Source organism: Mirounga leonina, unplaced genomic scaffold, assembly GCF_011800145.1.
Source record: "Mirounga leonina isolate KUSES-001 unplaced genomic scaffold, KU_Mleo_1.0 Mir_128, whole genome shotgun sequence".
In the NCBI taxonomy this organism is placed as follows: Eukaryota; Metazoa; Chordata; class Mammalia; order Carnivora; family Phocidae; genus Mirounga; species Mirounga leonina.
In genome coordinates, this window is record NW_023270320.1 from 13,760,154 (window position 1) to 13,774,883 (window position 14,730).

General features: G+C 44.1%; 1 protein-coding gene and 1 long non-coding RNA gene across 2 annotated transcripts; one reads left to right on the forward strand and one right to left on the reverse strand.

Annotated features, from left to right (window-relative positions):
- The first annotated feature begins 3,654 nt into the window (after positions 1-3,654).
- MBOAT4 (membrane bound O-acyltransferase domain containing 4) lies at positions 3,655-11,164 on the forward strand. The gene is made up of 3 exons (XM_035004105.1): positions 3,655-4,333; positions 7,508-7,732; positions 9,926-11,164. Exons 1-3 carry the CDS (start codon positions 4,215-4,217, stop codon positions 10,887-10,889), a joined length of 1,308 nt encoding a protein of 435 aa, XP_034859996.1. The 5' UTR covers positions 3,655-4,214; the 3' UTR covers positions 10,890-11,164.
- On the reverse strand, positions 7,630-11,400 carry LOC118010001. Its single transcript, XR_004679075.1, has 3 exons — positions 9,740-11,400; positions 9,213-9,324; positions 7,630-7,879 (listed from the first exon to the last, which is right to left on the reverse strand). It is a non-coding gene; the product is annotated as an uncharacterized LOC118010001 (long non-coding RNA).
- Positions 11,401-14,730: the final 3,330 nt, after the last annotated feature.

A 14,730-nucleotide genomic window follows, 5' to 3' on the forward strand; every position in this document is an offset into this window, starting at 1 on the left:
CCTGCCCTCCCCTCCCCCCCTCCCCGCGGGTTCAAGTCTCAGATGTCCCATCGTCCGTGTATTAGTCAGGGTTCACCAGAGAAACAGAACCACTAGGAGACATAAATTAAGAGGTTTATTGCCAGGAATTGGCTTACCTGATTGTGGGGGCTGGCTAGGCAAGTCAGAAGTCTGTAGGGCAGGCTGGAACTCTCATGCATGCAGTGAAGCTGCTGTCTATATAGGTGGAATATCTTCAGGAAATCTCCAGCTTTGCTCTTAAAGCCTTTTAACTGATTGGATCAGCCCCACCCAGATTATCTAGGATAATCTCCCTTCTTTAAAGTCAACTGGTTATAGACTTTAATCACACCTATAAAATACCTTCAAAACATTACTTAGATTGGTGTTTGATTGAATGGCTGGGAACCGTGGCCTAGCTAAATTGATACAAAAAACTAACCATCACACTCAGAGAAACCTCTGACCACCCAATCAGAAATAGGTCATTTTTGCTGTATTTTTGGTTTTCTCCATCGGATAAGAAGAGGATCCCTCATTCAGGTACCTGGTTGGCTCAGTCGATAGAGTACGTGACTCTTGATCTTGGGGTTGGAGTTTACTTAAGAAAAAAGGGACCATCCAGCAGCTGTAATTTTTTATCTTACTATCTCCCCAAAGACTAAGTTCCAGGGGCGCCTGGGTGGCTCAGTCGTTAAGCGTCTGCCTTCGGCTCAGGTCATGATCCCAGGGTCCTGGGATCGGACCCGTCGGGCTCCCTGCTCAGCAGGAAGCCTGCTTCTCGCTCTCCCACTCCTCCTGCTTGTGTTCCCTCTCTTGCTGTGTCTCTCTCTGTCAAATAAATAAAATCTTTAAAAAAAAAAAAAAAGACTAAGTTCCATGAAAGTAGTCACATGAATTTGTCCCCACTCTTTACTCAATACTGACCACAGTACCTGACACATAGTTGATACTCAAAAAGAATTATTGAATAAAGATATGGATGAATTGAGAACATTCTTTTGTCCCCAAGCATATAAGCACTTACTCATTTTCAAGCAATTTCTGTCTAAATTAATTTGAAAGACTTCTAGGGCATGTGTATTAGACTTCTCCAGAGAAACACAAGCACGGGAAATCACACACACACACACACACATTTATTTTAGGAATTGGCTTATGTGATTATGGGGGCTGGAAAACCTGCAATTTGTACAAGTAGACCCATGGGCTGGAAATTCAGGGAAGAGTTGATGCTGCAGGCTCAAATCCAAAATCCACACACTGGAAACTCAGGGTTTCTCTGACCCAATCTGGAGGTAGAATTGCTGCTTCTTTAGGAAACCTCAGTCTTTGTTCTTAGGGACTTCAACTGATTGGAAGAGGTGCAGCCACATTTTGGATGGTAATCTGTTTTACTCTAAGTATTGATTTAAATGTTAATCTCATCTAAAAACAAAAACAAAAAAACTTCACAGCAACTACTAGATTGGTGTTTGACCAAACAACTGAGCAGTATAGCCTGAGTTGATACAATAATTAACCATCACAGCATGCTTATAAGAAGGACCATTTTATCAACATTAGGTACAGTGTCTAGTGCCTATAAGCTTTTTAGGGACCTACAAACTGTTGGAGACCTGAAAATAAAATGTACTGATTCCAGGGGCACCTGGGTGGCTCAGTATGTGTCTGCCTTGGGCTCAGGTCATCATCCCAGGGTCCTGGGATTGAGCCCCAGAGCCCCAGAGTGCAGCTCCCTGCTCAGTGGGAAGTCTGCTTCCCCCTCTCCCTCTGCCCCTCCCCACTGCACACATGCACACACTCTAATAAAATCTTTTTAAAAAATGTACTGATTCCAGGGTGCCTGGGTGGCTCAGTTGGTTAAGCGACTGCCTTCGGCTCAGGTCATGATCCTGGTGTCCCGGGATCGAGTCCCGCATAGGGCTCCCTGCTCAGCAGGGAGTCTGCTTCTCCCTCTGACCCTCCCCCCTCTCATGTGCTCTCTCTCTCATTCTCGCTCTCTCAAATGAATAAATAAAAAAATAAAATCTTAAAAAAAAAACCAAAAAACCCAAAAATCTTTAAAAAAAAAATTTAAAAAAAAGTACAGATTCCAAAACAAAAAGTACAAGTAGGAATTAATAAATTCCTGCTTGTGCCCTCTCTCTCTGACAAATAAATCAATTTTTAAATTTTTAAAAATTAAAAAATATTTAATTCAAAGACAAAAAGCATAACTTTGGTTTTTTTTATTTTTTAAGATTTTATTTATTTATTTGACACAGAGAGAGAGCACAAGCAGGGGGAGTGGCAGGCTCCCCACTGAGCAAGGAGCCAGATGTGGGACTCTATCCCAGGACCCTGGGATCATGACCTGAGCCAAAGGCAGACACTTAAGACTGAGCCACCCCGGTGCCCCAAAGCATAACTTTTTTCCCTAACAAATTAACTGCAACTCAATTCCTCTGTACCTAACAGTTAAATTTAATGAGGGATGTGATTACATTTTAATATGTTCAATATTGTGTGAGCTTATTCATTGTTCTACTGTTCATCTAGATCTTTGTACCACCTGTGTGGCCTGAAATAAGCTGTCCATCTGTTTGGAAACCTCCTTCCAGAGCCAATTTAAGCACTGCAGATAATTGCTTTTTTATTTACCCACTACAGGATACCCATGGTATACTGCACCTGTCATTCTTTGATGAAAGTATTCATTGCCATTTCCATCTCCCTTGTAGATTGAAAGCTGCTTGAAGGCAGGGGCCATGTCTTATTCATCTTTATATTCCTAGTGCTTGGCACCAGTCTATCATAAAATGGTAGCCCAATAATGCTACCATTTTTATTGTTATCCAACTGTTTTACTTTCAACTACATTTAACAACCAGCTTTAGGCTCCATGCCTTTCCATACTTTATCTAATCCTCATAACCATTCTGTTGAGACGGGCATTATTATATCTGATTTTTTTTTATCAAGGAGCTCAGTCTCCAAGAGAAGGGATTTAGCTCAGAGTCCCCTAGTTAATAAGAGATTCTCTCTCTGCTTTTTCTTCTTTGCAGAGCTCTCTCTCACTAAGAGATGGTCCTTGTCCTTAGGACGCTTTTGTATCAGGCTCTACTCTCCTGTCCTTTTTTAAAAGATTTTATTTATTTATTTGACAGAGAGAGAGACAGCGAGAGCAGGAACACAAGCAGGGGGAATGGGAGAGGGAGAAGCAGGCTTCTTGCCGAGCAGGGAACCCGATGTGGGACTCGATCCCAGGACCCTGGGATCATGACCTGAGCCGAAGGCAGATGCTTAACGACTAAGCCACCCACGCGCCCTCTCCTGTCCTTTATCTAAGGCTGCTTGCTCTTGCATGTGTCTTCAAAGATGAAAAATGGCCAGTCAGGTACATCGCTGTAATACTCTGGGCTCAGTAGATGGACTCTACCAGCCAAGAGATGACCTGTTCTTTTCTTGCTTCTAGGCAGTGTCTCTTGTATTTCTTGTCCACACTCCGAAGAAAAGCTTCTCCTTAAATGTTCTTCTCTACACTTCACTTCCTTAAAACCTTATAAAGTTTAACAGGTATTTACTGATTACATAGCATACGCCCAACACTGTTCTATGTGCAGGGGGATACAGCAATAAACAAAACAAAGTTCCTCCCTTGTAGAGCTCACATTGTAGCAGGGGACAGACAATAAACTAATTGAAAAATAGAGAAGAGGTGGTGATAGGTACTATGAAAAAAAAAAAAGAGAGAAAGAAATAGTATAAGGAAGACAGCAGTGGTTGGGAGAAGGAATCTTCCTGCTCTTTGAGAACCTGCTTCCCTTTCTCATGCTCATGTCCTCGCTCACCCTCCCCAGCTGGCTGGTTATCTGTCCACAACTGGAAAATGAGATTTTTCATTAACTTAGTGAAGAAAATATGACAGTCAGATGACTGGAAAGGCAAATAATGCAGTATGTAAACTAAACGAAATGAGAATTTCTGAAAGCAATGTTTTCCGTACATTCTTAATAGAACACCAGAATGTGTTTTGGTTTCTATAGCACAGTTCCCTTTATCAGAAAGCCAACTTTTATGCAGCTTCTGGCTGGTGATTTTGTTTGCTCTTTACTCACCCAGGCCTTCCTGAGCCATATAAAAAGTTCAAAGAGAGCCCGGTTGAGGCATCTCTTACAGGAAGGCACCAGTTAAGGACTCTAGAAAGAACAGTGTCTTTGTTCCAGTTCACAATGGATTGGCTTCAGGGGTTCTTCCTCCATCCTGTATCACTTTATCAAGGGGCTGCTTTTCCTTTTGCACTTCTGTTTAATTATCTCTGCGTCATGGATTCATTTTCCACCCATGCCAGGTAGGTTTAAGGGCTCATTTTGCTCTTACATCTATGAATACCATAGTAGGTCAAAAAGCATGGATCGGCCTGTAGACATGAAGATTAAATAATTAATTATACGGTTGTTTTTAAGTGATTATCACTACCACTGATTATTGATTGTTTGGTCATGAGTATCTTTTTTTTTTTTTTTTAAAGATTTTATTTATTTATTTGACAGAGAGAGAGACAGCGAGAGCAGGAACACAAGCAGGGGGAATGGGAGAGGGAGAAGCAGGCTTCTTGCCGAGCAGGGAACCCGATGTGGGACTCAATCCCAGGACCCTGGGATCATGACCTGAGCTGAAGGCAGACGCTTAACGACTGAGCCACCCAGGCGCCCTGGTCATGAGTATCTCTAATAGAGTGAAATGAGACTGGAAATTGACATCATGACTCCATTGACTCAAAGTTTCCCATTAAATGGGAAAAGGATAAAAATAAACTCTGGGGAGAGATAGCTGTTGAGATGGTACAGGAATTCCCCAATCAGATATATCTGTACCCCCACCATATGTCCTACATGTTCTTGAACAGTCTTAATTTCATGGAATTTTATCATTTTCAATAAAATTAAATTTTGTTAAATATATAACTGATTTTTAAAATGCCTTGTATGGTTTCTCAGAGAAATGGAATTAAGTCAAAGCAAATTATGTTAGATTAGCTATGTCTCAATCTAGGGTTTAAAATATTGTCACTAGAGATTTGACAACTTGATTGAAATGATTTTAGATCTAGCTAGTAGATTCTATACACGAGAGACAGTCCTTGTTTTTTGTTTTAAAGATTTATTTTATTGAGGCACCTGGGTGGCTCAGTCGTTAAGCGTCTGCCTTCGGCTCAGGTCATGATCCCAGGGTCCTGGGATCGAGCCCTGCATCGGGCTCTCTGCTCGGGGGGGAAACCTGCTTCTCCCTCTCCCTCTCCCCCTGCTTGTGTTCCATCTCTTGCTGTGTGTCTCTCTCTGTCAAATAAATAAATAAAATCTTTAAAAAAATCTTTTTTATTTATTTGAGAGAGAGAGAGCAGGGGGGAGGTGCAGAGGGAGAAGGAGAGAGAAAAACAAGCAGACTCCGTGCTGAGCTCGGAGACTGACATGGGGCTTGATCTCAAAACCCTGAGATCAGACCTGAGCCGAAACCAAGAGTCGAACGCTTAACCAAGTGAGCCACCCAGACCCCTTGAAATAGTCCCTGTTTTTAAAGAAGTTTGTGGAATATCCTTTTGTAAAATGAAAATCCGTTGCCAGAGCGCTACCTCCTAATAGTTCACTTATTTTAGAAATTAAGATTTTTATACACTGAGGATTTTTAAGTAAAATCCAGCTGTATCTAATTATCAGTTAGAATTTCTGAGTTTGACTGAACTGTGGTATGTTATTACACGTTCACAACTGGTTGATGGCCCTTACCTTCATTTAGGAGATGGGGCAGTGGGGGGGGGGGGCGTTGTAAAAAAGTTTCCTATTGAGAAAGAATCACAAATAATAAAGCAAAACAAGTGCAAAAACAGAGGTTAATTCCCATTGGGGTAAGATTGTTGGCTTTGGAGACAGCCTGGTGGGTCCTGGGTCCCTCCCTTCCTGAGTTGTCCTTGTGTATGTGAATAGGTTCTCTCCAAGTTAATCCATGAAATGGAAATAATAATGCCTATCTCATGGGGTTATTTTAAGGATTACATAAAGGTATTTCTTATACAGGGATTATTAGCACAATGCCTAGAATAAAATAAGCACTCCGTATATCAAGTATCCTGTGTTGTACATGTGTAGACATTTTAATGTTGACAAAGCCTTAGGGCAGTTGCCACTTTAGGCTTCACTGTGTAAGGAATCCGTGTTCCCCTCATTTTTCCACAGCAAGGAGGTAAAGTCTTGGGCCACAGTGTTAATTGGGGTGGGTTAGGTCAAAGAGAAGCACAGGAATGGCCCAGGCCTTGTGTGATAGAGCTTCTCACACTGGGGCACCTACCAGTTGCTCCCCAGAAAGACTCTCTCACCCATATGTGGATGTCACTGTGCCACAGGGCCAGGATATGTCCCCTCTGATGGTCAAGAAAACACAGGCCGCTTTGACTCTATTTTCCTATCTGAGGAGTCAGTACCTATTTTCACACCTCTCCATTCAGATTTATTAATTTGGCACCAATTAAAACAAACAGGGGCACCCGGCTGACCCCTTTGGGAAAGCATGTGACTCTGGATCATGGGGTCATGAGTTCAAGTGGAAAGAAGAACTGAGTCCTTGTCATGTGAAATTTCCCAGGTCTCTGCACATCCTCAGGGCATCTGACAGCTTCCAAGAGAGGTAGTTTCCACAAACCACTGATGTGGGTCTTTAACAACATGAAAAAAACCACCAACTCCTAAGATCTGAAAGTGCAGTCGAGAGGATTAAGAGCACATATAAAGATTTTCTAAGTGAGTTTTCAAACACTTAGAGAGAGAGACGGAATCCCCTTTCCCACTGTCTCTGGAATGGTTCAGGGCAGTGCAACCCAGCGAAAAGGAAAGAGGCTCATCTCGATGAGGCGATGTCTAGAGAGCTCTCCTAGATCCTTGACACTAGGTTTACAACACTTTTCATTCAGGCAGCAAGCCACTAGATTTTTAAGATGTCCCCACCAGGAAACCTCTGGAGCTATCACCCACAGGATTGTCAGAGGTGTTGTTCCCACTTGAGTGATGGACATCAAAGAGAGGTTCCCAGGATCACTAAGGTAGGAATCAAAATTCATCTCCTGAGGGGCCCCTGGGTGGCTCAGTCGGTCAAGTATCTGCTTTCGACTCAGGTGGTGATCCCGGGGTCCTGGGATCGAGCCCAGCATCGGGCTCCCTGCTCAGCGACGAGTCTGTTTCTCCCTCTGCCCTTGCTCCTCCCCCCTACTCATGCTCTCTCTCTCTGTGTCAAATAAATAAATAAGATCTTTTTTTAAAAGTTGTTTCCTGAGATAGTCGTTTTCAAATGGACTCTGGCTTTTTCTCCCTCGGTTCTTTCCTTCAGAAAAACAAAAGGAAGACTTTGGGGTGATTACGGTATGGCTTCTTCAGGTGGTACATGGGGTTTACCTCCATTGGGTTATCCAGAATGACATCTGAAGTGACTCCTTTGTCACACCAATTCAGTCTCACACTTGTCCTTTCTCTTTTAGGTATCTCTTTCTCCTGGCTGGAGGGGGGGCCCTGGCCTTGGCCGCCATGGGTTCCTTCGCTGTGCTTGTCCTCATCCCCGCTCTGTGGGCCGTGGTTCTGATTTCCTGGCTTGGCCCACGGGATGTCCACAGGTGGGCTTTCTTCTTTCAGATGAGCTGGCAGACTCTGTGTCACCTGGGGCTGCACTATACGGAATACTATCTGCAAGAACGTGCTTCCACGAGGTAAAGCTACCTATTCACTTGGCTGTACTAAAGCAGCCAAGGCTTTGCTTGCACCATGGTGGAAGTGAGTTTGAATCCGAATTCTTGCACATTGGAGCAGTGTGACCTTAAGCAAGTCATTTAACCTCTCAGCCTCAGTTTTTTTTCCTAAAAAAAAACAAAACCAGTGTGTGGGTATGTGTATATGTATATGTGTGTGTATAAGAATACCAGTCTTATAAGACTCTTAAGTTTGAGATAATTAATATAAATGTAATTATATGACTATAAATAACAACCATGTGTTGCCCATGTCACACAGTGCCTGGCACTTTGCTGTATTTATCACTGTGCTTGAAAAGGGCATTGAACCAGGAGCCTCAGGGCCCACAGATGAGGTCTGCCTAGAAGTGACTAAGCACAGTTTGCTCAACTCAGAGTGGGTGGTTTAGACACACAGCCAGTATCCTCTCCTCCCCTTCAGCAGGACCGGGAAGGTAAAAATCCACTGTAAACCTTCTCTGCCTTCCTATGGAAGCTGCTACGCAAGGGTTTTGCTTTCACTGAGACTCAGCTATTTCCTCCTCCCAGAAGAAGGGTAGTTACCCAGTCTAGGAAACAGAATCAGGCACTAATTACAGTCTAGAGAAGTGTTTTCATGAGTCAGTGAGATCACCCAGATTAGGGGAGAACAGGTATCTCTGCAATCTTGAGGCCTGTGGTCCCTGGCTTCCTCTGTTACCACAATTGGTGTGGGTCTGTGGTCACTCAGAGAACAGGGGCTGTGACCTGTCGAGGCGGGTCCCCTCTCTGATTCTAGTTTGCCATTGGTTCACTCATTCTGCCATCCCTGCCACACCCAGAATCCTTTTCTTTATCCTCACTGTGTTCACCAAAGGCTTTAGGGTTTGCTTCTTGGAAGAAGAGGCAAGATGGCAGGCGGTAGGGGGCGGGGAGTACTGACTGGGGTGTGGTGAATTAGGATTTCATTAAGAAGCTGGGACTTGATAGGGGCTGAAGGAGCAAGCTGAACAGGATCTGGTCAATGGGAAGAAGGCTGAGCCAGAGCTGAAATGGGAAGATGTAGTAGTTTGCTCTGACTGTCATAACAAAGTACCAAAGATGAGGTGGCTCACACAACAGATATTTACTTCCTCTGGAGGCTGGAAGTTCAAGATCAAGGTGTTGGCAGGTTCAGCTTCTTCCGAGGCCTCTCTCCTTGGCTTGTAGATGGTTGTCTTTCCCTGTGTCCTCACCTGGTCTTCCCTGTGTGTGTGTCTGTGTCCTAATCTCCTCTTCTTATAAGGACGACAGTCATACTGGATTAGGGTTCACCCCAGTGACCTCATTTTAACTTAATCACCCTATCTCCAAATACAGTCACATTCTGAGGTACTGGGGGTTAGGGCTTCAATGTATGAAATTGGGAGGAAACACATTCGGGCCACAACAGCAGGTGTACGAACAGGGGTTGGTGGTATTTGGAGGCTACTTTGCTTACTGTTTGGTTAAGTCAGGTGAGGAGGTCAGTTGTCCTTAAATCCTCAGACTCACAGATAGAAACTGTGGGCATGTGGGAAACACTGCCATTTTCTCTCCATAGGACAGCGTTCCTGATTGTAGAGAACATATAATTTTCATTAATCTTCTCCATAATAATCTTGCCAGCAGGATCTCTTCTACCTTGTGACACTGAGGCAGGAGCAGTTCAGGTGATTGGTTAAGAACACACCTCAAATTGCTAATGACTCAGTGCACACCCTGAACCCCAAGCTTGACTCACCGTTCCTGAGCACAGATCCCAAAGCCTACAGAATCTTACTGACAGGGACCGGTTCATATCTAAAATCTTCGCCTTCCTATAGTCTCTTCAGTACTAAATTTTTGTTCCTTCCATGGCAAATTTCTCCCAGGTCCCTGATTCTAATCTATAGAAGCTGTTCTTAGAAATATCCTAACAATATTTCCCCCACAATATTCCTTGGCATTCTTTTAGTTGCCTCTCTAAGGATTCATTTCCCCACTTACCTTTTGATCCTGCCCAGAGTAGCCTGTGGTGTGAACTAATCCAAGAGTCTTTGTGGGGGCACAGCAGGGCAGGACATCGGTCTCCATTGTTCAGAGTGGCTGTTCGCTGTGGGGTCACGTGTGAGGGACTGGGATGGGATGAAATAAATACGGAGCATTTTCACATTTTAAATAAATCTCTTTCAGGTTCTGCATCACTCTTTCTTCCCTCATGCTCTTGACCCAGAGGGTCACATCCCTCTCTCTGGACATTTGTGAGGGAAAAGTGAAGGCACCATCAAGAGACATCAGGGAAAGAAGCTCGTTGTCTGAGCATCTGTGTAAGACACTGCCCTATTTCAGCTACTTGCTCTTTTTCCCTGCTCTCCTAGGAGGCCCCCTATGTTCCTTCCAGAAATTTCAGGCTCGTGTTCAAAGGCCCGGCAATTTGTGTCCCAGGCACTCTGTCTGGGCTCTGAGCTGGAGGGGTCTGCAGATCCTGGGCCTCGAGTGCCTAAAGGTGGTCTTGGGGAAGGTGGTGAGTGCAGGAGCAGGTCTGACTGACTGCGGGCAACTCCAGTGCATCCATGTCATGTGGTCCACAGCCGGGCTCTTCAAACTCACCTACTACTCCTGCTGGATCCTGGATGACGCCCTCCTCCATGCTGCGGGCTTTGGGCCGGGGTTTGGTCAGAGCCCTGGTGAGGAGGGATACATTCCTGATGGGGACATCTGGACCCTGGAAACAACCCACAGGATTTCCCTGTTCACGAGAAAATGGAACCAAAGCACAGCACAGTGGCTCAGACGCCTCGTATTCCAGCACGGCAGGGCCTGGCCCCTGCTGCAGACGTTCGCCTTCTCGGCCTGGTGGCATGGACTCCATCCAGGACAGGTGTTCGGTTTCCTCTGCTGGGCTCTGATGGTGGAGGCTGATTACCTGATTCATACCTTTGCCCGCTTGTTTGTCAGATCCTGGCCGATGCAACTGCTCTATAGGACCCTCACCTGGGCCCACACCCAGCTCATCATTGCTTATATAATGCTGGCCGTGGAGGCCAGGAGCCTCTCCTCTCTCTGGCTGCTGTGTAATTCTTACAACAGTGTCTTCCCCCTCGTGTATTGTATTTTGCTTTTTCTGTTAGGAAAGAGAAAGCACACATTTAACTGATATCTTTCCCCAGCCTTCATCTTATACATCCATGAAACAGAGTTTAGAAAATGCCAGATGGTGTGTTGATGATGGCTATGCTTGAACTTTTCCATACTAGAAGTTTTTTTTTTTCCAAGTATTGGATGTATATATCTGATGTCTGCCATAGAAATTTGTGTATCTACTTTCACAAACTATTACACTCGTATTGAAGATTCAAAAAAAAAAAAAGACAAAGACAAAGACATGGTTTCTTCCCTTAGGACTTATAGTTTAGGCGGAAGCAAAGTAAGGTGATAGGTAAAAAGCATAAGGTACTGCCAAGCAAATGGCAAATGGTAAACACATGGACATCCAAACACTGAGTCTCCAACATGTCCACTTGGGATCCTGGACTGTGAGTTTAGCAAGACAAAAACAAAAAAAACAAAAACCTAAACCGGGGCGTGTGGCTGGCTCACTCAGGAGAGCATGTAACTCTTGATCCTGGGGTCGTGAGTTCTAGCCCCATGTTGGGTGTAGAGATGACTTAAAAAAAAAACCTCTAGGGGCCCCTGGGTGGCTCAGTCATTAAGTGTCTGCCTTCAGCTCAGGTCATAATCCCGGGGTCCTGGGATTGAGCCCTGCAATGGGCTCACTACTCAGCAGGAAGCCTGTTTCTCCCTCTCCCACTCCCCCTGCTTGTGTTCCCTCTCTTGCTGTGTCTCTCTCTGTCAAATAAATAAAATCTTAAAAAAAAAAAAAAAAAACCTCTAAATCAAATTATTGTATTGGTTTGCTGCATGAACTGGAGACTCATCCTCATCTACAGGTAATTTGAAAATTTTGGTCTCAAAATGGAAAAGCTGCTATTATCTCCAAATATGTCAATAAACTGAAAATCTGGCTGACCTGTGATAACCACTTACATAATAGTTAAGCACAAAACCGATCCATGAGATATATCACACAAAGAGGCCAAAAACAAGAAGTAAGCCCTATTTTAGTACGACGTTGAGGGTCTGGTTCCCTTTTCTTGGCATAGCCTAAATAACTCTGTTTCTTCCTCTGTGAGGGCCCCAAGAGAAAGCTGTGAAGACCTCTGAGTGGTAGCGAAGCCGTGTCATCTCATGGTTGCTGTCACAGTGCCTCTGCCGACCTCCCAGCTGGTCACATAATTAGTTTCTCTCTCTCTCTGTTTTTAAAGATTTTATTTATTTGACAGAGAGAGAGAACACAAGCAGGAGGAGTGGGAGAGGGAGAAGCAGGCTTCCCGCCGAGCAGGGAGCCCAATGTGGGACTCAATCCCAGGACCCTGGGATCATGACCCGAGCCGGAGGCAGAAGCTCAACCCACTGAGCCACCCAGGCGCCCCATAATTAGAGGTTTTCTTTAAATTAACTTTAGTTCAGCTTACTTTTAAAACTTACCCTCTGAGCAATGGCATTGCTTAAAATTGAGTTTAGTGGATTAACTATATTTCACTATCACACCCACTAAAAGAAACATGTACAAAATGTTTCTTTGTGTCCCACTTAAAATCATCCGCTTACCCCATCTATCCCACTGCAGGAAGCATGGTATGAGCATCGAATCTTCCAAAACCAGCCATCTGCATTCTTTCCAAAATATAAAATTGCAAGTGGGCTTCTAATCTTTAAAAGTTGACAAAGATAATACTAAGAAGTGATGGATCACTTAGAAAGTTATGTCAATATCACTCCCTGAGCTGTTTGTTTCCCTTCATGTCAATCTTCACACACAGAACATACCACAGCAAGCAGTGAGGGCCTTGAATAGGTGGTATGAATTTGTAGTGGCCTTAACTGGCCTGATTCTGGACTTTCTCTCTCCACACTCAATAGCCCAGAGGAGACAATGTGGACAAACGGGGCTTTCCAGGGTTGGCGATAGTCAAGGGGAAACAGCCAATAGCCAAGGGGGTGGTAAAGTACTCTAAGACTATTACAAGCAAGTCACTGGAAGGACCATCCTTAGAATCCAATCCAGAAGGGCAAGTGGGATGGCGGTGGTGGTGTTATGGGAGGAAAGATAACAATCATCACAGCATTACTGATCATTAAAAAATGGTCAGCATTAGGAGAATGATTAAGCAAATTACAATGGACTGTGATAGAGCTATTAAAAATCAATGCTTGGGGGCACCTGCGTGGCTCAGTCAGTTAAGCGTCTGACTTTGGCTCAGGTCATGAGCTCAGGGTCCTGGGATAGAGCCTCGCCTTGGGCTCAACACTCAGCGGGGAGTCTGCTTCTCCCTCTGCCCCCCTCCCACTCATGCTCTCTCTCTAATAAATAAGATCTTTTTTTAAAAAAAAATGAGTACTTGTATAGAGGCTTCTGAGAAGCTAGCCACGTGGCTGTATGTGTTCTGTTTATGAAAATCCTTCAAACTGTACACTTACGTGTTAATTCTCCTAATGCTGACCATTTTTTAATGATAAATAATGCTGTGATGATTATATGATTAACTTATGTACAAGTTTCTGTATGTATATTACACTTCTGTAATTTTCTTACATGAATGCTTTTAATGGTTAGGAAAAGGCTTATGATAGAATGCTCAATTTTAAAAGTAGTTGGGTGCTGCCTGGATGGCTCAGTTGGTTAAGTGTCCAACTCTTGATTTGGGCTCGGGTCATGTTTTCAGAGTTGTGAGACTGAGAGCCCTGTGTCGGGCTCCATACTGGGCATGGAGCCTGCTTAAGATTCTCTTCCTTTGCCTCTGCTCCTAGCCCCCTCCCTTTATAAAAAAAATTAAAAAAATAAAAAGTTGGTTAATAAAGTCAAACAAAGTGCAATTTGGTCTCTAAATCTATCTCCCCGTTGATGGCCAGGGGTAATTTCTGCTCCTCTGGTTAAAACCAGGACATGTACTTCCTTCCCTTTCTATTTGCATCCTATAAAAGTGTTCCATTTATACTGGACAGTATAAAGAACATGTGATTTGAAAGAATTAATCTAAGGAAAAAAGTCACAGCCAGAGATGTAGACCCAGGAGCCATCTGTCTGCACAGAGAAGATCCCGGATCCAAGAGCAGAGAACAGAGAATGTATCTTCTTTCAATCCTCATTTCCTTTGTTAGGACTTAATTTCTGAGTTCCTGACTCCTGCCCCCACTGCTTCCTCAACAATTGCCAACTTTAGTTTCCCTTTTCTTCAGTTACTGATTGTCACTCTCCAGACCCTGCCCATTGACACATTCCCTTTGACACATGATGGATAGCACCTGCTTATTCACCTCTCTCATTTTTTTTTTGAGGGAGAGAGTGCACGTGCGCATGCACCATGCGTGGTGGGGGAGGGGCAGAGGGAGAGGGAGAGAGAGAATCTTAAGCGGGCTCCACACCCAGCACTAAGCCCGATGGGAGGCTCTATGTCATGACCCTGAGATCATGACCTGAGCCGAAATCAAGAGTTTAACCAACTGAGACACCCAGGCACCCTTTGGCATCCTATCTTTTATCAGCCAAATTACTCTGAAGAATTTGGTAGGAGCCTTTACAGACACCCCCATGAGTCCTCATCCAGTTGTTGGAAAATATCATTGTGTGAGATTCTGTTGATTCAGAGAGCCCTAAAAACGGGATAAGCCATGATAACCAAAAAGCTCAGAATGCTGGCAAAACTTAATTAGAAAAAATTTAACACAAAGCTACAAAATTTGCCTTCCTAAGAGGACTCAGGAACTGTAGATGCCATCATTTGTCTATTGAAATGGCATTGCCTAGGAAGTGTTCCATGAAAACTTCAGTCCACCTTTCAATCTATTATTTTGGGTAAGGTAGGCTCACAGGGCACCCCCTGGTGCACATGCACCACTCACCTATGTTGGCCTCCTTACAAATCTGTTGGTAGCTG

Bases quoted from the DNA above. Each gene is read 5' to 3' on its own strand.
- MBOAT4 (XM_035004105.1), top strand. From the start codon at position 4,215: ATGGATTGGCTTCAGGGGTTCTTCCTCCATCCTGTATCACTTTATCAA. The intron at 4,334-7,507 runs GTAGGTTTAAGG...TTTCTCTTTTAG, and splicing joins TCATTTTCCACCCATGCCAG to GTATCTCTTTCTCCTGGCTG. The intron at 7,733-9,925 runs GTAAAGCTACCT...AATCTCTTTCAG, and splicing joins CAAGAACGTGCTTCCACGAG to GTTCTGCATCACTCTTTCTT.